The 15,787-nt window shown below is 41.9% G+C and overlaps 1 protein-coding gene across 1 annotated transcript; it reads left to right on the top strand.

Moving 5' to 3' along the window:
* Positions 1-6,183: 6,183 nt before the first annotated feature.
* Positions 6,184-14,409, top strand: LOC132493064 (large ribosomal subunit protein eL21-like). The gene is made up of 2 exons (XM_060103180.1): positions 6,184-6,310; positions 13,828-14,409. Exon 2 carries the CDS (start codon positions 13,890-13,892, stop codon positions 14,370-14,372), a length of 483 nt encoding a protein of 160 aa, XP_059959163.1. The 5' UTR covers positions 6,184-6,310; positions 13,828-13,889; the 3' UTR covers positions 14,373-14,409.
* The last annotated feature ends 1,378 nt before the right edge of the window (positions 14,410-15,787 follow it).

Below are 15,787 nucleotides of genomic sequence, written 5' to 3'. Positions count from 1 at the left end.
ATCAGAAGAACTCATGGATTTTTATTTTATACTTTGGGTTATAATCTAATTCTACTTTAGTTACTTTGTTCCTCAAATTGCTCTAGTCCTGACCCTTGTGAACTCTTTTCAGTTGGCTCTTGTGCCACTCTGAGGTATCCCCATCCTGTATTTTTTTTTGGAACTTCCTTACTTTCTGACACTATAAGATGGTCTTGTATATAAATCTTGTATATTTACTGCCCTAGTCCTAGAATCAGCTATTTCTTCAAAGATAACTAGGTCTTTTTAGTGGAGAACGGTATTAGACAGCAGGATCTGGGTGTGGGGTGTGCTAATTGCTGCTCGGATGTCATTGCTTCTAGATCTTCTCAGCTGACAGAGCAAAGAGATAATATGTGTGTACATTACCCATGTATACGCACATATCTATAAGTATCTCTCTACATAGCCATGTGTATTAAGGTAATATGAAGCAATATTAAGCTAAACATGAATGTATATTGATGTTTCCAACTTTAATCTGTTACCACATAGATCATCTTAGCCTCATCTCTTGCTTATCTTTAAATTTCAACTCCAGCAAAACACTTGGCTTTTAGAGGTATGAAAATCAAATTGTAGCAACTTTGGGAAGCCACATCATCTCGTAGAATAATTCTTAAAGGGCAAGGTGTATATCATCAAATTTTAATTTACAGTCAGCAGTACTTTTTAACATCAAAAGGCCTCCAGACCTCTGCTTCCAAGAAGATGAAGTAGCCCATTTCTCCCAGGTTCTCCCACTTAAAACTAAAACCCTGAACATAACAACAAACAAACATAGGAAGACGCTGAAAGGTGGAAATGAGAAGGCAGACTTAACTAGGGACTTTGGGACTTGAGGAATAACATGGTGATGAGTCCCCTGTGTTTCCTGTTGCTTCCCATACATCCTGGAGAGGGTATTACAGGCACCCCCAATCAATAACCACCAACAGAACAACAGACAAAAAAGCTTCAGAAAAAAACACAAAACCCTGTTCCCCCTAGCCAAAGTATGAGGAAAGTGGTTGCTAAAGACAGAAGACCATTTGGGCAATAATATACACACTACTCGAGCCAAGTGCCAGTGGAATATACACACTACTCGAGCCAAGTGCCAGTGGAATATTGCACCCATCCCCTATGTCCTGTCGTTTCAGTTGGGCCAAGGTAGGATTTGATCTTCCACACCACCCCACTCCTGCCCTCCAGAAGACCAGCACTCTGATTCCCCACCAGGGTTGTTTCAGTGTGGTCCAGTGGTGAGCTGAGCCTCCACCCCTTTCCATTAGCAAACAGACTTTAAAAGGTGGTGCCTGGGCTTCCCTGGTGGCGCAGTGGTTGAGAATCTGCCTGCCAATGCAGAGGACACAGGTTCGAGCCCTGGTCTGGGAAGATCCCACATGCCACGGAGCAGCTGGGCCCGTGAGCCACAGCTACTGAGCCTGCGCTCCACAACAAGAGAGGCCACAATAGTGAGAGGCCCGCGCACCACGATGAAGAGTGGCACCCACTCGCCGCAACTAGAGAAAGCCCTTGCACAGAAAGGAAGACCCAACACAGCCAAATAAATAAATAAATTTACTTATTTAAAAAAAAAAAAAAAGTGGTGCCAGACAGGCTTGTTAACACTGGGCTGCCCTCACACAGTCGTGGGGTCCAATGGTGGGAATTAGCGTCCATCTCTCCCTGACATCAATAAGAATAGGATGTTACAGGTTGGCGGGAGTAGGCACCCCACTAACCCCCAACACATGATGTCAGTGAGACCCAATGGGGTGCTGAATCCCCATAACCATCCTGAGGCAGTAAGACAGAATGAGGTGGCACAAGCAGGGCTAGTTGTCAGTTCTCTTCCTCTTACCCTGGTGTCAGTGGGGCCAGCAGGTAGCTGACCCTCTACCCACACCCGGCATCAATAAGAAGGAATGAAGTGGGAGGAAGGACAGCAAACGCTTCACTTCTCCCCTCCCCTGTGTCAAGAAATCTACTGGGGAGATGAACTTCCACTCCTACTAAAAGGCAACACAATGATATTAATGTTCCCACTTTTGGGGGGAAGGTGTCAGAAGGGCCAATAGGATAGCTGAACTTCTACTTGATCTGTCTGCAGTGAGACAATGTAAGTGCCCACTTTTGCTGGGGTATTGTCAGTAGGGACCAATGGAAATCTGTACGTAACCCGCCAGTCCTCATACTATGCCTCAAATAGGATGACTTCCTTCTAAAAAGTAATAATAAAATTAAATGGGTTACAGAGTCACATAATAACTCACAATGTTTAGAATACAATGGAAAAATACTCATGACACCAAGAACCAGGAAATCACAGAATAAATGAGAAAAGACAATAAACATCCACCAACACTGAGATAAAACATCTATTGAAATGATCAGACAAGGATTTTAAATAAGCTGTCACATAAATGCTTCAATTAGCAATTATGTGTTCCTTGACAGAAATGGGAAAAATAGAAAATGTAAACAAAGAACTAGAAGCTATAACAATAAAAACAAATGAGAACAGTAGAACTGAAAAATACAACAATCAAAAAACTTTGCTCAAGAATAGAGTGGAGGGCTTCCCTGGTGGCGCTGTGGTTGAGAGTCTGCCTGCGGATGCAGGGGACACGGGTTCGTGCCCCGGTCCGTGAGGATCCCACATGCCGCGGAGCGGCTGGGCCTGTGAGCCATGGCCGCTGAGCCTGCGTGTCCGGAGCCTGTGCTCCGCAATGGGAGAGGCCACAACAGTGAGAGGCCTGCATACCGCAAAAAAAAAAAAAAAAGAATAGAGTGGAGATTACAAAGCATAGAATCATGAACTTAGAAGAGATCAATACAATGTACCAAATGTACAGAGAAAAATAGACTGAGGGGTAAAGATGGGAGAAAGAACAGGATCTCAAGAACCTGTAAACAGTAACAAAAGCACTAACATTCATGTCATCAAAGTTCCAGAATGAAAAAAGAGAGCAAGTAGGACTGACAAAGTATTCAAAGAAATCATGGCTAAAAAGTTCCCAATTTTTTAGAAGACATAAACACAAATTCAAGAATCTGAACAAACCCAAAGAGGAAAAACGCAAAGATATCCTTGCCAAGACGTGTCATAACTAAACTTCTGAAAAGTAGAGACAAAAAAAATCTTGAAAGTGGACAGGAAGAAACGATGCATTACTTATTGAGAAACACCAATTCCAATGACAGCATATTTCTTGTCTAAAACCCTGGAGTCAGAAGCATTGACATAACATTTTTCAAGTGCTAAAAGAAAAGAACTCTCAGCCACAAATTCACACTTTTTATATCCACTTTCTTGGTTGACTTACGTTAATGGACTACTGACTCATCTTTCTATATCCGGGACTGCCATCACCCTTCTCCAAAAATCTAGTCACAGTATTTCCAGAGTGATCTTTCTGAAAATGAAACAAATTTTTCTTATAAAAATGCCTGATTGTGTTATGAAACTTTTCTCCCCTCTAAGTTACCAGTTAAAATCCTTCAATGGATTCCCATCTTTCTTGGAGTAAAATCTCACATCCAAACTCTCTTTGTCCTTTTGGGCTGCTGTAAGATTATATTGCAGGTTGGGTGGCTCATAAACAACAGGCATTTTTTTCTCACAGTTCTGGAGGCTGCAAGTTCAAGATAGGGTGCCAGTATGGTCAGATGAGGGCCCTCTTCTGAGTCACAGACTTCTCATTGTAACCTCACATGGCAGAAGAGCTTAGGGAGCTCTGTGGGGTCTCTTTTATAAGAGCACTAATACCTTTATCATTTCCCAAAGGCCCCACCTACTAATACTATCACCTCCGGAAATTAAGATTTCAACGTATAAATTTGGAGGGGAACACAAAGACTAGACCATAGCACTTAGTATACATACATGGACCATTCATGGTCTGGCTTCTACCACCCTCTCCATTGTCTTCTTTTCTTACACTCCAGTGAGCATTTCTTTTCTTTTCTTTTCTTTTTTTTTTGTGGTACGCAGGGCTCTCACTGCTGTGGCCTCTCCCGTTGCGGAGCACAGGCTCTGGACGCGCAGGCTCAGCGGCCATGGCTCACGGGCCCAGCCGCTCCGCGGCATGTGGGATCTTCCCGGACCGGGGCACAAACCCGTGTCCCCAGCATCGGCAGGCGGACTCTCAACCACTGCGCCACCAGGGAAGCCCCAGTGACATTTCTTATACTGATTATGAATGGAACTCCTTTCTGGACTGATCCTTAACCATTCATTTTCTGGCAAACATGAATTTATCTTCTCTTTTCCTCAAAAATTCACCCTTCCTTCATGTTACATATCCATTTCAATTGCCTTCTACAGGAAGCCCTACTGATATCCCCCATATACTACTGTCCACAGCATGAATTAAGGTCTTACCGTGTCTTCCTATATCACTCTGTAATAATTTTTACGGTAACTATGGATTTTCTTATTTGAGTGTCACAATACATTGACTTCTAGGTGGCACGATAATGATTTTAGTAACAGTAACACTGGTACCCAGTTTAACCCATGGCATACTTTAGGTGTTCAATAAATGCTTGTTGAATGAGTTAATGAATGAATGAATGGATGGTCAGTTTGAAATCTTAATCATGTTACTTTTCAAAAATCTGTTAAAAAGATACCCACAGTTTTCCAGAAGATTAGGGACTTAGGATCTTCAACTTGATTTAATAGAGGAAATTTTTACTCATACATCATGCTTAAATACCTCAAAGTAAAACCATTAACCCAGGAATTTAAGGTTACCCATTTGGACTTGCAAGCCAATAATTAATACCTCCTGCCCCGACTGTATTAGATGGTTTCAATGCTCCACTCATATCTCCCCAGCACTCATCATTCCAGTATATGCTGATAGACTCATGTTACCACCTGCAATTATCCACCTTAGGGCAGGCCAGAAATGTACAGGAGTTAATGTATCTGGGTGTAGCTTTCAACCAAGGACAGAGGGGACTGGAAGATAAGTACTTCAAGTTTCTCACCAATTCTTGGGATAACTCTGAGACATGTTCTATAGAGTTTCACAGAACTCCCCTGAAGTACTGGCAGCAGTTTCCTGCAGGAGTAATTTATTCAGTAATGCACCTCTGTTGGCTTCCTTCCATGCCTCCATTCTCAATTCCCACTCCACTTCTGAGTCTTCTGGAAGCACCTCCCAGATGAACAGTTTGCATTCAAATTATTGCCTCAGGTTCTGCTTCTAGGGGAATTCAATTTATAGCCTCCTAACAATCCAGTGCTCCTTACAGAGCCATCACTGGTACAAGTACCAAGGCATGGCACATTATGTATCACCCCTCCTAAATCCTAATATTTTTAAACCGATAGGAAAGAGCATGACCTTGAAGAGAAAAATCATTTATATGAGAATAGCCAATGGATAAAGGGAAGGAGAGACAGTGCCATTTGTTTTCCATTAATGATAGTGTGAAATTTATGGGCAGATGGTCTAACAGGTGTGACTATAATTTGAGGAGCCTGCTCCCTTGGTTACAGAAGACTGCTATTGTTATTATTATGGAAGCACAACCTCATGACTTTATTGCTTCACTTGATGTAGCCTTTTCCTTTACCCTTAAATCTTTCTACATCACTGAATTGCAGCCAATAGATTTATTTTCTCCCTATGGCTCCATCACAAAAAAAGACACACATGTGTGCACATACACACACACACACACACACAGAGTTTTGTGTATGCCAGTGCTAGAAAAGACAAGCTCATGGTGCATGTATGCAATGGGTATTGTACATTACAGGTCTCTGTGAAATAGTTTTCTGCAGGTTCCTATGTTTATTTTATGAATAATTAACTTTAGTAAAGTTAATTTCCTGAAGATCTTGATGAAGACTGAAGAAAGGAAGTAAATTTTAAAGAAAAAGACTTAGAAACTTGCCCTTTTTGCCCTTTCTTTGTGTCTTAATGAACAAAGGATAACTGGGACTTTTTTGAAGTCTTTGCTTGAGTTGAAGACACAAAATGCAACCTGTACTCTTATCATAATATGTTCAGTTTATGAGTACACAAACTTATAAACTGTGAATTTCCCTAAAGTTATTATACCATTTAGAAGATGTTTGCTGGGACGTTTACTTAAAACCAAAAAATTGAGGTCTATATGTCCAAATAATTTCCTTCTCTCTTTCTGTCTCCATTTCAGTTTCCTGAGTTTCTGGGAAGGCCTGGTTTCCCCAAAGGAACGATTTCTGGTAGAAGTCTGAAGGTCTGACCCAAGAAAAATAATCCAGTATAGCCAATGAATTGAGGACAAGAAGTTTTCCAATCAGGTAGGAACATTTAATCTCATACATTACAATCACCTTAAGTAAGGTGTGCTGATAGCTGGATATGATTTAACTTCTTGGAAAAAGAAGCATATATAACCTGCCCCACAAGGAAGCTGTTCTCAATTCCCTTAGTGGTTGTGGTGTTTATCAGAGAGTGCCTTGGGGGAAGATGAATACAATAACAGTATGATGCTTTTCTTTTCATTTTTAGCTCATTGTTGCCAAGTACCCTTGGTGACCTTGGTGCCTGTGGTTTAATCCCAGGAGGTTAGACATGTGGAACAGCACATTAACCCTTTTTAGTATTTTCTCCCAATACAAATCATTTTTATAGGTTGTCTCCATGGTCTTGTTGCTTATCAAAATTAAGCATCAAGTCTTCTAAGTGAGCAATAGCCCCTGTCAGTGTGAGGAAATCAGCTTGGTTCTTATTGGGGCACATCTTGGTCTTGGCACAAAGTGAGTTCACATAGGGAGTTAGAAGGAGGAGAATGGGGCATGCGAAAGGGGAGTTCTGTGTTCTCATTTACCTATGCATGTTGAAACTCCACTAAGAGTTTTATTTTCATTAGCAATTTGTGATAAAAACTTAGGGTAGGGCTTCCCTGGTGGCGCAGTGGTTGAGAGTCTGCCTGCCGATGCAGGGGACACGGGTCCGTGCCCCCGTCTGGGAAGATCCCACATACCACGGAGCAGCTGGGCCCATGAGCCATGGCCGCTGAGCCTGCGCGTCCAGAGCCTGTGCTCCGCAACAGGAGAGGCCACAACAGTGAGAGGCCCGCGTACCACAAAAAAACCCAAAACTTACGGTAAAGGGAATAATGAAGCTGTCCCACTATATGACACAACAAAAGATAGTAGTGACATCAAAATCAGGGCCTATCCATCTCATTTGCAGTTATATACTCAGTGTTTAGCATAGCATTTGATCCCTCATCAGTATTCAATAAGAAGATGCGTGTTGAATGACTTAAGGATGAATTAATGAATGAAAAAAGTTAATATGGTAGAAAATGTGTTTTATCCTTGTATTTTCGTGTGTTGACTTCTGCATTTCAAGACCCAGCACTGTAACTGACACATAGAATATAAGCAGTAAAATTTGTTGAAAGAATGAATGAGTCCCCACAATTCTAAGAATAATTTTAAGACCAACACAGACCCCAAATCTGCCAAGGTCTATGACAGAAGTATCCAGAGAAGAAAGCCTGATCTCAGCTAGTGGTAGAGCTGACAGAATTTATCTAGTTTTAATAATTTACAGCTCATCCCATTACATTTAGGCATAGTACCTACATGAGCCATACAATTAAATGTTGACTGAAAAAAAATGCAGAACCTAAAAGTTGAGAATTATGTTTTATTTAGAGGACATACTGAGGACAAGTCAGGAGACAGCCTCTCAGATAGCTCTGAGGGACTGTTCTGAAGAGGTAAGGGAAGGCACAGGATATTTAAGGGTCTTTGCAAAAAAAAAAAAAAAAAAACCCGGTAGTTGGAACATCAACATCTAGCTCCCCCAAGGTAGACTGCAGTGTGTTACCCTTCCCTCGGCCTACCCTGGGGCACCCTGAAGGGCCTACGGGTCTGAATGTGGCCCAGCAAGCCCAGGGGAGCCGGCGGGTCCTCAGAGTTCTTGTCCTGAAACTGGCGCTGACGCGTCGGGGCCACGAGTCTCTAGACACTTACTGCCGTTAAACGAATGCAGAACTGCGACTAAGGCCTCAGGGAACCTGCTTCACGCCTACCCTTCTGGATGCCAAATCAAGACCTTACATTGAGGCTAGGGCCCCCGTTGAGATTCCCCTTAGCTCTAGAGCAGGGCAGGAAGAGCTCCCACCCAAGACCTGGAAGCACCCTCTTTCTTTCGAGAAAACTCTTTTTTTTCTCAGAGCCATGCCTGCAGGGACTAGAAACACGGCAACAACAGTGTTTTTCAGGTTTTTTCCGGCTGCAAGAATGGAGCTTTCAAAATGGGAAAACCAGGCTTTTCGCTATAGACGCCATGTCTAGATTGAAACGCAGCCTAGGGGCTTCCCTGGTGGCGCAGTGGTTGAGAGTCCGCCTGCCGATGCAGGGGATGCGGGTTCGTGCCCCGGTCCGGGAAGATCCCACATGCCCTGGAGCGGCTGGGCCCGTGAGCCACGGCTGCTGAGCCTACGCGTCCAGAGCTTGTGCTCCGCAACGGGAGAGGCCACAACAGTGAGAGGCCCGCATACCGCAAAAAAAAAAAAAAAAAAAAAAAAGAAACGCAGCCTAAATACGTGTGTTTTCTAACAAGTAAAAGAGACACAAGCTACCCACTGTGCCCTAAACTGAATCAACTTTTTAAAGCAGGGTGTTCTGCGACTAGCGAACGGCCTCAATGAAGGAATGCCTTCGGTCGGCCGAGGGGCCTGTGTATCTTCCAATATCCGGCAGTGTTACACGAAGAACTGTTCTTTAGTTGAAGTTGCAGTGCAAGCTGAATTTCCCCTTGAGGTATGGTGACTTCATGTATGAGGTCCGAGGAAGAATTGCCTTCCTCCCCTTTGAAGTCCCAAACCACTACACCCAACATGTTTGTCTTTAGTTGAAAGTGGTATTTAAGGTGAGGATTTCAGCCATTTGGGAGATTTACTGAGTTCTCCTGGGTCTCTTCCATGTATACATATTATTAAATTTTGTTTGATTTTCTCCTGTTAATCTTAATCTGTCTCATGTCAATTTAATTCCTAGACTAACCAGAAAAATCTAGAAGGGTACAGGAAACTTTCTTCCTGCCCAACAGGCATTATAGTGCAGGGCACATTGCCTGCCTTTGAAAGCATCTGAACTTCTACACATTGAGAACCCTCTCCTTTCCATGCCCCTTTACCATAGGCATAAAGATTTCTGTGCACATCGAGGCTGAGAAGAACTCCTGAGTCCATCATTGTTTCTCCAGGCAGTCATGAAGACTGTCAGAGAGGAAGAACTTTTCCGCTGCCCTTCTGTAGGCAAATGCAGTAGGGGGTCCCCAAAGAAAAAGAATCAAATATAACTTTTTGACATAAGAGAAGCTATTTTAAGCCTAAATCATTTGTGATCTCAGCCTGGTCATGATGCTTGCTCTTGAACAGGTCTCAGTAATTAATGATCTTGTGAAATAAAATTGTCCCTTACCATCTGGTTCTATAAGAATGAAGTCACTAGCCACTGTAGTCTCTGACCTTGACAAAAAAGTAATCACTTGATCTAAAAGAGAACTGGAAATTTTTCTTTGAGCCAAATTTGAGGATTATAACCTGGGAAGAGCATCTCAGAAAACTCTGAAAACTGTTCTGCCCATTAGAAACCCAGGGAGGTGTATAAGTTTTTTTTGAGACCGAGGGCTGTACATCAAATGACATGTTATTGAACGTTTACATAATTCAGATCTAAGTGCCATCCTGCTGGTCATGTAACCCCTTACAAGGTCAAGAAGAAATGTTATCTCTTAAGGAGGGAGTTGTCTTGTTGATGTTAGGAGAATGTTGCTCTTTATGGTTGAGCAAGTGTCCCTGCCTATGGGGGAGGTTTGGTCAATGTATAATGCAGATGCACAGTGCACAGTGTGGGGAGAGAGGAGACCAAAGGGCAGAGAAGAATTTATGTTTAAATTTCTCTTGTCTTGCCATAAAATATAAATTTTGTTTCACAACCTGCAACACACCCTGAATGGAATTCAGGACAGAGATCAGGAATGAGGCAGTCTATGCTCTGGGAAAACCCGGCAGAACAGGCCTTCAGATAGTTAGATATTTTCAGAAGATTTTATGAGCCCAGGTTCTTTTATCTTCTCATATCTAGAAAAGCACTAAAATCATTAATGGAGACATCTGCTCCTTGTGACTAGCAGCCACCATTTCGTGACTAGCAGCAAATTTCTGCCAAAATGTGTCCCTGATTCCATGTGTCCCCCTTCACCAAAATCACATACATGCTGACCTTCCCCCTAACTCTTTCGAGCAGTTCCTTAGAGCTATCTGAGAGGCTGTTTCCTTGGCTATGGTCCTCATTTTGCCCCAAATAAAACTTAACTCACAACTCTCAGTTTGTGCTTTTTTTTTTTCAGTTGACAGTTTAAAACTTTCCCAATTTGGCTGTTCAAGGAGCCACCGTTTTGGGAAAATCCCTGGTGTTCTCCTTACTTGCTGCAAGTAATAAAGCCTTCCTTCTCCTGCCCTTTGGCTTGGTTGTGTCTTTTGGCTCAACAAAAGAAGTGTTTCAGGTAACACTTTTAGCTGGTCTAAGAATTAAATTGACGTGAGACTGATTAACAGGAGAAAATAAAACAAAAGTTTAATAATATGTATATCTAGGAGTCATTTTTGGCCTAAGCCATTTTGCAGTGTAAGCCTGGCCAGGATGCTTGCCATTGAAAGGGTCTCAGTAATTAATGATCTTAAAGGGACAAAATAATGCAGAATCAAAGGACTGTTTTCAGGTAAAAGAAGTAACAATAACAAAAATAATTGTAAAGACTCCCAGTTCTCTTTCAATGGTAAAGATTAGCCTGATCAACTGGGAACATAAGGAATGATGATATTGACCTTTTCTGACCCTCATGACTTCAGTCCACTAAAGTTTGGACTCTGTGGACCACCCAAACCCCTTCATGAATATGCATATACCCTTAGCTTAAAAATTCCCCAATTTTGCTGTTCAGGAAGACACTGCTTTGGGAAAGACCCCCGGTGTTCTCTTTACTTGCTGCAAGTAACAAATCCTTTCTTCTCCCAATCTTTGTTTATGTTGTGCCTTTCAGCTTGACACCCACCAAGAGGCAAACCCAGGTTTTTGGGTAACATTAGCTCTTTGGCTGGCAATGAAAATGACATAAGGCAGATTAACAAGAGAAAATTAAATTATTATGTGCACATGGGGAATTCACATAAGTATGAAGAATTCCAAAGACAGCAAGACAAGGTGACATATATATATTCTTGACTAAAGAGAAGTGAAACTGAGCAGGACCCTGTGGGGCTCCTAGGCACTAAAGTCTTTCTGTGTCCCCCATTTCTTGTTTGCAGGGACTAGGCTTCAGCCTCCACAACCTTCCCTGAATTCCAAAGGGTAGGGTCAAATAGTTGCTAATCAGGGAAGGGAGGGGCTGCAGAGACAAGGGAGGAACTGTCAAGAAACAATAGTGCAGCTTTGGGGACAAGATCCTGGTTCTGCCTCAAGGGAAACATATACCAATAACTGAGCTCTTCTACAGAACTAAAACCCCCAACAAATGGAAGATGTTAACTACTTGATGAAGCATCCTTCATTCTAGAGAGAAGGTCACAGTTTGATAACCTTGAGAAGCATAGAAGCTCATCAGGAGACCACTTGAGGCCAGATGAAAGGATTGCAGGCCCTGAACACACCATAATCCTTATCAGCAACCCTGACCTTGAACCATTGCTATAAAACTCCTCACCAAATCCCCCCAGGTTGGGACACACAGTTTTGAGGGCATTAGCCTGCTGTGTCCCCCTTTGCCTGGCAACACAATAAACCTATTCTTTTCTACTTCACCCAAACTCTGCCCCCGAATTCGATTCCATACCAGTGCACAGAGGCCAAATTTCGGCATCAGAAGGAGGTATGGGTCTGAAATTTCAAGGGGAAGTAAGGTAATTCACAGGAAGTTAAAAAGAGTTAATGTTTGGTAAACAAATGTTTGCTGATCCATCCAAAGACAATGAGACACAGAGAGAATTCTTTTTTTGCGGTACACGTGCCTCTCACTGTTGTGGCCTCTCCCCTTGCGGAGCACAGGCTCCGGACGCACAGGCCCAGCAGCCATGGCTCATGGGCCCAGCCGCTCTGCGGCACGTGGGATCTTCCCGGACCGGGGCATGAACCTGTGTCCCCGGCATCGGCAGGCGGGCTCTCAACCACTGTGCCACCAGGGAAGCCCCACAGAGAGGATTTTGATCAAATGGGCTTTTCAATGTTCCTCCTGTTCTACCACACCTAATATTATACTACATTTATCTCTAGTGATAGCTTCTTCCTGGGACAGGCCTCCTGTCTTAAATTATTTTAGGCAATAAGGGGGAAGTTCAAAGGCTCTTCCTGAGTCTTTTGGGCCTGATTGTTTTCAGCTCAAAATAATCCACATGCCATAGTGGCACATCTTGTGGTGGCCTGCACTTAGACCCATTGGCTCCCACGTGCAAATGAGAACCATGCAATGACTCAGGGAGAGCCCTGAGCACATTATTCAGATAGACACCAACATGATGCAATTTTTCTTCGGTGTGTTCAGTGAGAGAAAGCAATACAAGAGGCACTGCCCTTTTACTTTGGGGGAGGTTGAAAGTCCCTTCTTGGAAAGGAAAAATAAGTACTTTTAGAGCATTTAGAAAACCTAAAACCTGTGAGTCAATTTTTTTAAGTGCAGAGTTAATCTTACCCAAATGTGTTTTCTTAAAAATTGCAACCAGTCAAGATCAGTCTCTTCAAGGGGTGCACCAGTTGTGATATTTGCTGACTTTACACTGTTCTGAAATTGAGGATACCTTCCCTCTACTCAGTTAATGTTTATTTTTATTAATTTTTAAAACTGTTTTAAGTAGGAGATCTTTTACTGGAGCCTGAGGATTGATAATATTAACCACTGTGACACTGCTCTGTTACCTCACATCAACCAAAGAATTGTGCAGGAGCTGATCACATACCCTGTGATTCCCCTCTCTCACCTGGTATTTAAAAATGCTTTCATGAAACCCATCAGGAAAGGGGGTTCAGGTGTTTTGAGCACTAGCTGACCTGAACTCCCTGCCTGGCACCTGCAATAAACGCTGCACTTTCCTTTGCCATAACCTGGTGTCAGTAGATTTGCTTTACTGCACATGGGAGAGCAGACCCACGTTTTTTTCATCAGCATATTTATATATATTATTATATATTGTAGGCAATGGAGATATTTTACTTCTTTCCTATTGTGCTGTTTTATTTTTTAACTGAGTTAACCATGAAAGTCAATTTTTGTTGATAGAGGAGAAAAGGCACAAATTAATGAGCTATAGTTAAAAATTTAAAGCTTTTAAAATGCTTGTTATTTATAATGAGATTTATATAATAGAGAATTAGGAAATAATTCTGTATTTAAATGGTTCGATTGTGATTGTGGAACATGAAATTGGTAGTCCACAGGACATATACTAAATTTTCACCCTTAGTGATACTATATTTGTACTGTCCATGTCAAGCTAAAATGTTGTTTTTCAACAATCTTTAGCAAACATATCTTAGTTTTATTATTCAGAGGGAATATAGGAGCTCAATTTGATATAGGGAACTTGAGCATTCCATCAACATGAATTTGAAGAATACACTAAGAATATCTTCTACATTACATTGGAGTAGTGAATTACTGGTAATTATTTAGGGAATTCTTTTGAAAAATACAGTCACCAGGGGACAATAATTGAATTCTATTGAAATATAGAGATAGATATTAATAAGAATGGAAATCATATTTTCATTTTATATTGCCCATATCTTCATTTTATTTGTAGGTTTTGAAAGTTTGCAAGACTTCTTTTCGGCCGGAACCGCCATCTTCCAGTAATTCGCCAAAATGACCAACACAAAGGGAAAGAGGAGGGGCACCCGCTACATGTTCTCTAGGCCTTTTAGAAAACATGGAGTTGTTCCTTTGGCCACATACATGCGAATCTACAAGAAAGGTGATATTGTAGATATCAAGGGAATGGGCACTGTTCAAAAAGGAATGCCCTACAAATGTTACCATGGCAAAACTGGGAGAGTCTACAATGTTACCCAGCATGCTGTTGGCATCATTGTAAACAAACAAGTTAAGGGCAAGATTCTTGCCAAGAGAATTAATGTGCGTATCGAGCATATTAAGCACTCTAAGAGCCGGGATAGCTTCCTGAAACGGGTGAAGGAAAATGATCAGAAAAAGAAGGAAGCCAAAGAGAAAGGTACTTGGGTTCAACTGAAACGCCAGCCTGCTCCACCCAGAGAAGCACACTTCGTGAGAACCAATGGAAAGGAGCCTGAACTGTTGGAGCCCATTCCTTATGAATTCATGGCATGATGGGTGTAAAGAAAATAAAAGACCTGGACTGTATAAATGATTCTCTTAATTGAGTAGAAGTGTGTGACCCCCTTACCCAAACAAATATTTAAAGCACATTTTAATTGTGTCTGAATTCAGTGGGTGACATCTTTTTACTTTTCAAATTTAGTGGGTTTTGTTCCTGAAAGATGTGAGGTAGTGTGTTGTGCAGTATACTCCATTGGTTAATAAACTGCTAGATATTACTTATAAAATATTTGTCCTAGTTTGAAAATAGTCTCTAAATTCCTATGAACAAAGGATTTAAAATGAATGAAAGTTATCTGTTATATTATAATTAAGCTCAGGAAAAGTTGATGCTCATAATTGCATCATAAATTAAGTAGCTGTGTTTTGAGGATCAGGAACTTAACTTTGAAGCCTACTATTTAAAAATACATGGTTTAAAGCCCCTTCCTGGTCCTGTGTGAGTTACATGTTAGTTCTGAGTTGTTCAGCTCTTTCGTGCAGCAGGGCTCAGAAAAGTGTTGAAAACTAGAATACCTTTTAATTTAAACTGGGTACGTATTTATATAGTATCTAATATGTGGCATTCTAAGCAGTTTACATAATGTACTCATAAAAAACTTGGAATAAGTTTTATTTTGCTCATTTTACATGAAAGGAAGCTGTGGCACAAGTAACTTGCCCGAGGGTACCAGGTGCATAGTGTTGGGCAAAGATTCAAACCCAGGTAATCTGGCTGCATAATCGGATTTTAGTCATCAGTTCTATATTGCTTCATATTAATAGGAATATTTTAAAGCTACTTTGTCTAGTTGGAACACATTTTAGGTTTTGTTACTTCCTGGATTTTTTTTTTTTTTTTTTTTTGCGGTGCGCGGGCCTCTCACTGCTGTGGCCTCTCCCGTTGCGGAGCACAGGCTCCGGACGCGCAGGCTCGGCGGACATGCCTCACGGGCCCAGCCGCTCCGCGGCATGTGGGATCTTCCCGGACCGGGGCACGAACCCGTGTCCCCTGCTTCGGCAGGCGGACTCTTAGCCACTGCGCCACCAGGGAAGCCTTTCTTGGATATTTTTAATAGGATGTGGTAAACATCCAGTAGGGAATTGATCACATCTTATCCTCCCTGCCTTCAGTATTCTGTGATGATACCTGTAGCAAGCTTATTTAAAATGAAAACCTTGACTACTCACTTGGTATTCTGTCCCCACTATTAGACTTGAGGACAAGAACCTGTTTACAATTTTAGTAAACGCTGTGGATAGGTTAAAACCTAATGTTAGTGGCCTTCAGTTTCATCTAGTGAAGTGTGATGGTAATAGGGCTTGGAATCCAGCAAACCTTGGCTTTGAATCTTGGATTCCTAGCCTAACTCAGTAAATGGTGGTTATTAATTGCCCTTAAAGATTCACATCTAGTGGTAGAGGGT

The sequence above is a fragment of the Mesoplodon densirostris genome, chromosome 7 (genome assembly GCF_025265405.1).
Source record: "Mesoplodon densirostris isolate mMesDen1 chromosome 7, mMesDen1 primary haplotype, whole genome shotgun sequence".
NCBI classification, from domain to species: Eukaryota; Metazoa; Chordata; class Mammalia; order Artiodactyla; family Ziphiidae; genus Mesoplodon; species Mesoplodon densirostris.
Note: the sequence above shows the minus strand (reverse complement) of the source record. Positions and strands in the feature narration are given on the sequence as shown.